General features: G+C 34.5%; 1 protein-coding gene across 1 annotated transcript in view; it reads right to left on the bottom strand.

Annotated features, from left to right (window-relative positions):
- Positions 1-1,477, bottom strand: part of LOC111057859 (ubiquitin-conjugating enzyme E2 variant 2-like) — a 13,019-nt gene extending 11,542 nt beyond the window's left edge. The window contains exon 1 of the mRNA XM_039442059.1: positions 1,381-1,477. Within this exon, the coding sequence (XP_039297993.1) occupies positions 1,381-1,477 (97 nt within the window). The remainder of the gene's footprint in view (positions 1-1,380) is intronic.
- Positions 1,478-11,383: the final 9,906 nt, after the last annotated feature.

Here is an 11,383-nt window from a genome sequence, read left to right as displayed (position 1 = left end):
CACCAAACCTTGATGGACTGTTAAAGAAATGTAGTAGCTCAATTTCACATGTCTATTGTGAAGAACATTATTTACTTACATTATTGGAGGAAATACGTCTATGTATACAAGAATCTCTTGCATCTACAACACAGCAGAATAGTGTTGGTGCTGATAGACATAACTATAGATGTTCATTGCAGATTGTCCATGCTTTGCATGGCTATATCAAAAAATCAATGTTGTAATTGACCATGAATATGTAATTGATTTTATGTAATACCTATTGAATATATAAATGTACTTAGTGTGTGTGTGTGTTAACCAAATATATATTATTTTATTTGCCTCTCTCTCTCTTCTCTTCTTTTCCCTTCTTCACTTACTGTATTATTTCATATTACAACACAAACAGTGTGAAATCAATACTCTTGCATGAGCGCGCGCATGCACCCCTGGCGGGAAAAAAGAGAGGTTGTTGACTAAATCTGTGGATAGAAAAACAAAAAAATGGAGGGAAAATTCACATGGCGGGAAATTCAGAGAGGTTATGTTGTCTAATTGAGGTTAGGAAAAAAGGAGGGAAATTCAGAGAGGTTAAGTTGTCTATTTGAGGTTAGGAAAAATGGAGGGAAATTTCGAGGTCAAGTGACGTCACTGAACAGCTGATGACGTCACTAACCGACCCCACCGACCCTGCCTAGGCCGGGGGGCTGGTGGGGACGACCTTGGGGGGAGGGGAGGGGGAGAAAACAGCTGATTTGAATCGGAAGTTGTCCTTTTTATCCTACTAACGCTTTTTATGAACGAGAGAATGGATTTCAATGGTGGGAAAATTTTACATTTTCATAGCACGGGTGAGTGGATCTTGAAATTATCGACAATAAAGAATAATATAATCCATTGTTATATTCAGTCTGGTTTGAAAAATTTTAAAACAAATAAATCAATAGTTGAGTCTGTTTATAGTTCAGTTTATAATCTTCAGTGAGTAATATTATAATGAACTATGTGATGTTTTGAGAAGTAATGTATTCGCGACAGATGAGGTTGAGAATTATTTAAATTATAATTTGAAATCCATGAGCATAAATAATTCCGATAATTACTTAAATCTTTTTCATATGAATATTCGTAGTGTTTTAAGAACTTTAATGAATTACTGGTGTGTATTAATAATTTTAAAGTATCTTTTAGAATAATAATTCTATTAGAAACTTGGTACTCTGGAGATAAAAATATTGATTTTTATATTGATGGTTATAATCTGTTAAATAAACAAGTGTGATAGCTTGTGCATGTACATTAGCAAAACTTATAGTTTAGCTGTAATTGACTGTGAATTGATAGATGCTAATGATGCAAGTGTATCAATCGAGTTAGGAGAAGATCTAAGCTTACAGGTGATTGCAGTAAACAGGTCTCCGAACAGCAATACCGATAACTTTATCTCCAACTTGAATGATTTTCTGAATTCTTTGCCATCTAATCGTGACATTGTTTTTGTGGGTGACATAAATATCGATCTCTTGAACACTGACCGTTATTCTCTGCAGTATCTGAATATTATGAATGGAAATGGGTTCAGATCATTGATAAACAAACCAACTAGAGTAATAGATAATAAACAATCTTGCATAGATCATATTTTCTATAAAGACACACATAATTCCATACAACCAAAAATAGCTAATATTTTTAAAATGAATATAACCGATCATTATGCAACCACGTTATACATGAATATAATTGGTACTGTATCTCGACCGTCAACCCTGCAAATTAATAAAATCTTCAAAACAAATTTTGAAAAACTAATAATATATTTACAGAATGAAAAATGGGAATTCCTTAACGCTCACGTTCATGATAATAATACACTGAACCTAATGGTTGAAACATTTATAAATAAGTTGGCATATTATATACACCTATCTTCAATGGAAATAAAATTAAAACATAAAAAAGACAATTAAAGCCATGGATTACACAGGGGTTGATTGAATCTATCAATAGAAGAGACAGGATGGCTAAACAATTAAAAAAAGAACCTTCAAACATTGGCTTGAAGAATGAATTTAAAGTCTATAGGAACCTACTGAGTACTTTGATCAATCGAACTAAAGATGATTACTATAGACATAAAATAGGTCAATGTGGGAATAACGTCAAAAAACTATGGTCATACATTAACGAACTTATTGATAAGGGTAGGGATGAAAGAGATGACATAAAATTGAGTGCTCATGAATTAAATTCTTATATCACTAGTGTTGGTGAAAAATATGCAAATAAAATACCGAAATATAACAATCAAGCCGCATTCCAATTTAATTATAAAAAAGACAACTCCAGGCTACCGAATTCGTTCTTCTTAAACCCAGTAAATCAGATAGATGTGATAAATGCTATATCAAACCTAAAAAATAATATGAGTCCAGGTATTGACGGTATTAATAGTTCAACTTTAAAGAAAATTGCTAATCACATTGCTTTCCCACTCACTATTATTATAAATAAATGTTTCGAGGAAGGGATTTTTCCAGATTTGTTCAAAGTAGCTAAGATAAAACCTTTATTTAAATCAGGTGATAGAAGTCAGGCAGAAAATTATAGACCAATCAGTTTACTGAGCTCCCTGTCCAAAATAATGAAAAAACTAATCAAGAATCCAGTTACTAAATTCTAGTTACAAATAAAATAATAGAAAATCTTCAATTTGGCTTCCAAAATAATAAAAGTACCAATGATGCCCTAATACAGTTTTCAAATTCCGTATCAGATCTTCTGAATAGAGGACAAAAAACTCTGGCTGTCTTCCTGGATTTGGCAAAAGCCTATGACACAGTGTGTCATAGTCGATTACTTATCAAGCTAGATAGGGTAGGTATTAGAGGAATCCCATTGAAACTATTCGAAGGCTACCTCTCACATAGGAAACAAGTTTATCACTTAATAGCAGTGTTAGTGAGATTCCACTTACTGGTTATGGCCTACCCTAAGGGACAGTACTCTCCCCAATTTTATTCTTGGTATATGTAAATGATATACTAAAGTTAGACCCCAATGGTGGCGAAGTTTATTCCTTTGCGGCTGACACGGTACTGTTGTTTGGGGATGGAACTTGGCGAGACGTTTATAGAAATGCCTCTAGAGGCATCTCCACACTTAAGAAATGGCTAGACGTAAACTCCCTTAGCCTAAATATTAAAAAAAACCCAAATACATTGCATTCTCTAGGAGTATTACAGGTCATGAGGTGACTCACTGCCAACTTAAATTGCATTTAAATTGTAATGTAAGTAATGATCACGACGAATGTAATTGTCCCGAGATTGAGAAAACCAGCCACTTGAAATTTTTAGGTGTTATAATCGGGGAGGGCTTCAAGTGGAAGAGGCATATTGATTACATCTGCAATAGATTGAAATTTATATCTTACAAATTCTATAAATTGAGGTCTGTACTGAATGTATCTAGAATGAGAATGATTTACTTCGCAATAGTTCAATCACTATTGCAATACGGATTAGTAATTTGAGGAGGTACTTTCAATTCTCACCTTTCTCATCTCTGTTCACCGTTCAAAAAATGATAATAAAGACTAATTTAAATCGACCCTTACTATACGCCTCGATAAATGCTTTTAATGATCTGAAAGTCATGACCATCCGCCAGCTATATGTACTTAGCATCTTTAAATACTTCAATAGATATAGAAATAACTTTCCAAAAATAAATAATGAAGCACATAGAACCAGATACAATGAAAATAAATTCGAATGTTACGTTTCAGACTTCACACTAATTTGAAAACAGCTCATTTATATTGCTCCAAAAATTATAAATAATATCCCAAATGATCTCACCAATCAAAAAGTGATTAAATATATCCCACCAACCGATAAAAACTGGATAATTCAATCTTATTACTTTAATACCAACGTAAAATAGGCTAGATATTTCCCCCTAATAGTTCGACATTATTTTTGGAATTATGATCTAAATTCTTGAGTTCTGTAATGTCTTTTCTTTTACTTTTGTTATAATGTAATTATTGCTACTCCTACTGGCGGACAAGTTATACTTTTGCCAGTAGAAATCCACTATGCAAAATTGAAATTGAAATTGAAATTCATAATTCATAACACTGACAATTTACAAACAAAAGTAAATGAACTTAACAAATCAGTACAATAATTTTGAAAAAATAAAAAACTAAGATACATAATATAATATTATCTTCGAATTCTATTTATATAAATGAAAATAATTAAAAACTAACAAAAACATTATGTAGCGTCAGAGTTATGAGTTAGGTCAAAATAAATAATACCGTGTAATATGTATATTAATAACTATGTTATTTTGCTTTTGAGAACTTGCATTTTGATTTTGTATTGTGTACGTTTTTGTGGAATACATTTGAATTTGAATAGCTTGGATAGATCATGCTAAAGCTTTTGACTCGGTTCCACATAGCTGGCTGTTGTATGTTCTCCAGCTCTGCAAGGTGGATTTAGCTCTTGTTAACCTTGAGGATGGTAATGAGCAAGCAGAGTGTGAAACTGAAAATAGGCAGAAACTCAAATTTAGACTGAATCAATCCAGATCTGCCGAGGAATCTATCAAGGAGATAGCTTGAGCCCACTATGGTTCTGCCTTGCATTGAACTGCCTTGCATGGTATAAAATAGAAGTTTCTAGGAGTCTTAGAGTTTCTCATAGCTTCTATATGGATGATCTGAAGCTTTATGCCAGATCCCCAGAGAAACTGCAGGGAATGATTGAGCTAGTCTCTGCCTTTAGTCGGAGCATTTGCATGAAGTTTGGATTAAGTAAGTGTGCAGTGCTGCATGTGGAGAAGGGTCAAATGAAAATGCAGAGGGATGAACTGAGAGCACTGGACTCAAGCAAGGACAGTCATATAAGTACTTGGGACTTTATCAGCATCTGAAAATCTCAAAAACAGAAGTGCTCACAAAAGTGGAAGGTGAATTCCGCAGCAGACTTGATGGGGTGCTAAAATGAAAACTATCCGCAAAGAACTGCTTCAAGGCTGTGAATACGTGGGTGATCCCAGCCTTGACCTACACCTTTGGTATTCTGAAGTGGTCAGATACTCGATTGGAGCAGATTGATAGGTATGTCAGGACAAGGATGACTAAATTCAGGATGCATCATCCACATGCCTCAGTTGCTCGATTGTACCTACCAAGGAGTATGGGAGGTCGCGGTTTAATAAGGGTATCAAGTTTGTGTGTGAGTCAGGAAACGAAGTTGTGATCTTACTTCCAGAATGCTGATTCAGATTTGTTTGTGGCGGTATGCCAGCTGAATAATGGTTACACAGCCCTTGATTCGAGAAACCAAAGAAGGAGCGAGCTGCTATCTGCTCAAGACCTAAAAGAAGAATGGAGGACAAAAGAGTTACATGGACGCTTTTATGGGCACCTTAATTCGGAGCCAATTAGTCAAGAGCTGTCTTGTATGTGGCTGACAGTGGGAAGTTTGTTTCCAGAGACTGATGGGTTTGTACAGGCGATTCAAGATCAAGTGATAGCAACAAATGCTTATAGGAGGCATATAATGCGAGACAGGACCATAAGTGACAAATGCAGGATGTGTGCCAGTGCAGTACAAAGTATCCAACATATCATTTTCGGCTGCTCAGTGCTAGCCCCAACAGAGTATATGTTGCGCCATAACAATGTGGCAAAAATTGTGCACTTGGAGCTGCAGATCAAGTTTGAGAATATTGCAGAGGTCCCCCCTTACTATAACTATCATCCTCCTCCTCTGGTTGAGTTCATTCACGTCAAGATCTACTGGGATGTCCAAATGATTTCAGACAGGCGAGTAGTACACAACAAGCCTGACATACTAGTATTGGATCAGCTGGAGAAGAGGGCTTATATAATTGATATTGCTGTACCATTGGATGAGAATGCTCAGAAGACCAGAAGCAAGAAACTCAGGGGGTATCATTTGAGCTGAAGGAAATGTATGGGCTGAATACAGTGAGAATACTTCCAATTGTAATAACAGTCAATGGCCTGATAGTCGGTTGAGGAAACTTGTCAGGGCAACTTGGTGGACGAAGTGCTGAAGAGAATGCAAAAATCTGTCCTCCTTGCCACTGCACTTATTCTGCGTAAATTCATTAAATAGCCAAACAGTGTTATAAAGATGAAAGGAAGGTTGCATAAAAGTGCCCCTTCTTTGAAAATATATCTGCAAGAGCGTGCTTATAAAAGGAATAATAATAATAATAATAATAATCCTTACTTCCTTTTCCTTCGTCCTGGTACCCCCAGAAGAAGGGAGTTTATTATAGAGGATATAACAAAAAAAAAAATGAAAAATACACTTATAAGAAGAAATCTTACAAACAAAACAAATGAAGAATAATAAAAAAAGGAAGAATGACAAACAATAAGAGAATTCCTTTTCAGTGGAAAATTTCAAATGATTATTATAAACCAGACGAAATATAAATTCTCCAAAACCTTCTAAAGAAGGTTTGACTGGAGGAGTCAAGTTATACATTACATTAAAAAAAAACATAGAAATAGTACATTGATATAATCAATTAGTGATCCCAAAATAATAATTTTCAATTCAAATCATATCAAAAGAAAAATAGTTGTCAATCTTGAGTAGAAAAAAAATTAATTGATACATTGATAATAATTCATTTGATTGTATTGTGTAACAATATGTAGCAAAAAATAATAGAACAATGGGATTTCAGTTGTTGCTTATCACAAACAATAATACACAAGAAAAAAAATATGAAAAAAGAAAGAATTCATGAAGATCATTCAAATTTACTCAAATCATTTAACAGAAAGTGTTTCATCTTATTTTACAATTGAAATTCTATCCAGACCAATTAAATCATCTGGAAACTCATTGAAAATAGTTGGTACAAGAAAAGTTTACATTTACAATGATAATTATTGTATTCGGGCACAATAAACCTCTTATATGCAGCACCTTGTCTTTGCTCATGCAAAATTCTACTTGACATTTTATAGTTATTGGAAAAATAATTATTTAATAAAATATCATATCTGAAAAGCTTGTTTACAGGAAGAATGCTATATTTTTTAGACAAATTTGGCTTAGGGTAACTCTCTTGTTTTGAATGAACTATTTTCAGCAAGGAATTTTGTAATCTCTTAACTCTATCAATTTCATAGCCACTTGCATTACCCCAAGCATTGACACTGTATCTTACTACGGATTCAGCTAGGGCTTTATAAACAACTATCAATGTCTTCTTTGGGACAGATCGTTGTAAGTTATATAAACCAAATAGACATGAGCGAAGACGCTGGCATACACTATCAATGTGAGGACCCCACTTTAAACAATCATCAATGAAAATACCAAGATACTTTTGAATTGTAACCTGTTTGACCTTTTCTTTACAAGTACAAGGAGATCCAAAGCTATTTTCATGTAGACAATTTGAGGAATGCATAGTAATATTAGTGGACTTTGAAGTTTGACGTGGCGGTCTCATATGCATACAAGTGGTTTTTTTAAAATTCAAAGTCAAGCCCTTATCATGGATCCATCTTTGCATTCTATCAAAGTCTCTTTGTAGCAATATTCTTGCTTCATCAAAACTTGTGTGGCTGGCTACCATAGCTGTGTCATCAGCATACTGGAATATTTTAGTTTCCTTTGAAACACCAATCATTGTGATTACTGACACCAAATAAAGCAATGATCCAAGATTGGAGCCTTGTGGCACACCAGAGGTGACAAATTCATGGCGACTGTAGGATTTTCCTACTTTAACAGTAACCTTTCGGTTATTCAAATAATCTATTAACCAGTTAATACCTCGTCTTGACAGACAAATTTCACTCATGGACTGTACAATTTTATGAAAAGATAAAGTGTCAAACGCTTTCTTGAAATCTAGAAATAATATTAAAACATGTTATTTTTTAATAATAATAATAATAAAATATAAATAAATGATAAATATAAAGCATATATTGAAGCTGCCTATAAATGGTGACTTGTGTAGAAGATGTGGTATGGCTCCCGAAACATTGCAACACATCATGTCAGCTTGTCAGTTGATGGCAGCTTCAGACTACTTGAGGCGCCACAACTCTGTTGCTGGGATTTTACACCAGGATAAACACCTTGAAGTTTGGTCTAGTGGATCAAAAACTTCCATACTATCTATACAAGCCACTTTCTGTACTTGAGAATGATACACACAAGATGTATTGGGATCGCTCTGTGCTGACTGACAGGACAGTTGTGCACAACCGGCCAGACATTATCCTCATGGACAAGACAGCCAGGAAGACTATTTCGATTGATGTTGGCATACCATGTTGCCACAACTTGGAACAATATTACAATGAGAAAATATCCAAGAATCTCTCCATGGCTGCTGAAATCAGGGATGTCTGGAAGCAGGAAAAAGTTACAACTGTCCCTGTAATAATTATCTCTCCTGTTGGAGTGATCAGGCAGAAGGTTTCAACGAACCTCAGTCGCCTTGGTGTCTCAGGGAGTGCAAAACATGGAATTCAAAAGGTGGTTGTACTCAGCACGGTATCAATGATTAGATCCTTTTTAAATTTGACCGAATAGATATGTACTAAAGTCTTGCCGATGGCCGACTTATGTTATAATAAAAAATGCTCACTTTGTAAGTGATGAAATAATTGAATAATAATAATAATAGTAATAAGATTCAATTGAATTAATCATAATAATTAATCTAATCATAATAATATTATATTTTAAAATGATATATTATTAGAATAAGATAATACAATTAGTAACATCTGCAAAAAAAATTTGGTAGGGTCGAGATTTGAAACTGGGTCCCAAAATGTGAGAAGCCACGGTCTAACCAACTCGACCACCATGTGCTCGTAGCAATAGATGCGAACAAGTATGAACATGAATTGATGCATCTTCAAAGACACATCCTTTCTGGATAGAGTTTAGTCTACGGTTTTTTTAAATTACAAAAAACCAGAGGTCTTATCAAATGTCGTTACACATACGTTTCTGCGCCTTGTCTTAAAGAACTTGCATACCAAATTTCATCCAAATCGGACAATAACTTCGACTGTAACTGCGGTACAAACAAACAAACAGACAAAAGCCGATCGAGTCGAAACTAAGACCTCAGCTTCGCTTCGGTCAACAACAACAATACAAGTTGAGGCTGACATGTCTGAAAGTCAATTTCTTCAATTTTTTCACACCACCCGATTTCTAAGCCCCTTACTTCTAAACTGTAGAACTTCTAATAGGTGATAGAACATTAGTTAGTTACTGATCACTACAGTGATAACAGTATCGAATGTTATCGACATTATTTTGTGTTCATTGCAATAAATTTACAACCTGGGGCCTATTACATGAGAAAATAATACAAAAAATATTCCGCCTATTCCGAGCGAATTTTGAACGTAATTTCAAAATGCTTTAAAGACAAAATTTGTAGACCCCAACTAAACTTTTGTACCAAATTTGAAGACTTCCTGTTCATTTGCTCTCGAAAAAGTTGAAGAAACGCAGAAAACTACCTTGCTATTTCTTTTCAGTTTAATTCACACTACTACTGTACTTATCTATTATAATTTCAGTTTAAAGGTAGGCGCACACAGATCGTCATCGGACGGACGGCACGCATCGGACGGATCGGATGATTAGATTTGATGCATTGTTTCTAATTGGAGTGCGCATACCTATAGGGATGCGGATAGGTATGCGCACTCCAATTGAAAAAAATGCAACAAATCTAATAATCCGATCCGTCCGATGCGCCTCCATAGGGCCAACTGATCATACCTGCCAAATTTGAATGTAACGTCCAGTAGATATTCGTAGCTCTGTAGATCTTTATAGTGAGTTAGTGAATAATATTAATCATTGGCATTTATTCTTTATTCTTAATTGATTCATACAATAAGTACAACATCGAAATGATTAGGAGAGAAAAAATAATTGTGTTATTCCCCTCCCGAATTTAGATAAGGGTATTTTGCTCTTATTTAATTATAAAAGATTATTAATCACGTTGTGTTTGACATCGACACTGTTCGGCAATCAATAAAAGCTGTGCGAGTATTGTTTGGTCATCTCACGATTCGATAAGGTTTCCTAGCCTCCTAGATCACCAGATTTGTCAGCGATCTTTTTAGAGCTAACTCAAATCACATCTATACCAATAAACTGTGGTTGAATTGGAAAAGAGAATTTGGAATAGAATTCACAGCATCCCAGTTCTGATATTCTAGCCATCAATGAGGAATCTTCAACACAAATTTCAAGATTGTACTATTTTAGCAGGAGGAAGCCATCGAATGAAGGAATTTATTCGAAAAATAATAAAATGTGATTAATGTGTCTTAAATGGCAAGTTTGGAGTTGTTAGTATTATAAATAGAATTATTCTTTCTTTCCCCAATTTTTTTCAAAATTCCCGTTATTTTGGGTCACCTTTTACCTTGACTTACCTGATCAAGAGTTGGTCAGTTATTGTACATGAGAAAGTAGGCTGGGTGTGACAAGGAATAGAACAGAGAGTAGGGGTATATGAGATGATCGCAGTTTAAAACCATAAGCGATAATGAGATTTTTCAAGATAAAGCAGTCAATTCTATCAATAACGTATTCTATAAATATTTGCTATAAATATTCAAATTATCGCAATATTCGTCTGGAATGGAATCGCATACCACAAAAAACACAGAACGAATTAAAGTAACAGTTTATTACACCATTTTCCAAATCAGTTTTGGAGTTTATGACTACCATCGCGTTCTCTCAACTGAGAAGTTCAAATCTAAACGAATCGAAGGTCCCTTTATTGCCCCATCTCGCATTTTTGCATTTTATTGGTCCCATGAAACAGAAACACACCATCATCATCACAAATACATACCAAAGGCATTCGATTAAGTATAGAATCGATTCTGTTGTTTTGTTCCAACAAAACAGAAATCTTCAAATCCTCATCATGAAATTCAATGATATTGCATGTAAAAATTTACACTGGACAAAGATATGTTAAGGAATTTCTTCACATCACGGTGAAAATTGATAAGATGTTGTCAATCCACATTTATCGATTCGCCAAACTAATTTTCATTTGATGTGCATCATCAGTGGCCAGGCATCACTCATCTGCCACTGATGACGATCATGAGTATTGAAACTACATATAGATTTGCAAAAATGAATAACATCATGTGGAATTTTCAACACCTTCTTCATTTTTACCTCAATATTGAATGTAACTGGAATTGCAGAGAATTCTTGTGAGATTCAATTTCACCAGATTCAAACTGCGATTTACTTTTTTGTAATAGGTACTGGAAAAAATTGTACAGTTGTTTATTCTCATCTAA

This window comes from Nilaparvata lugens, chromosome X (genome assembly GCF_014356525.2).
Source record: "Nilaparvata lugens isolate BPH chromosome X, ASM1435652v1, whole genome shotgun sequence".
NCBI lineage: Eukaryota > Metazoa > Arthropoda > Insecta > Hemiptera > Delphacidae > Nilaparvata > Nilaparvata lugens.
This window is presented reverse-complemented; position numbering and strand designations above follow the sequence as displayed.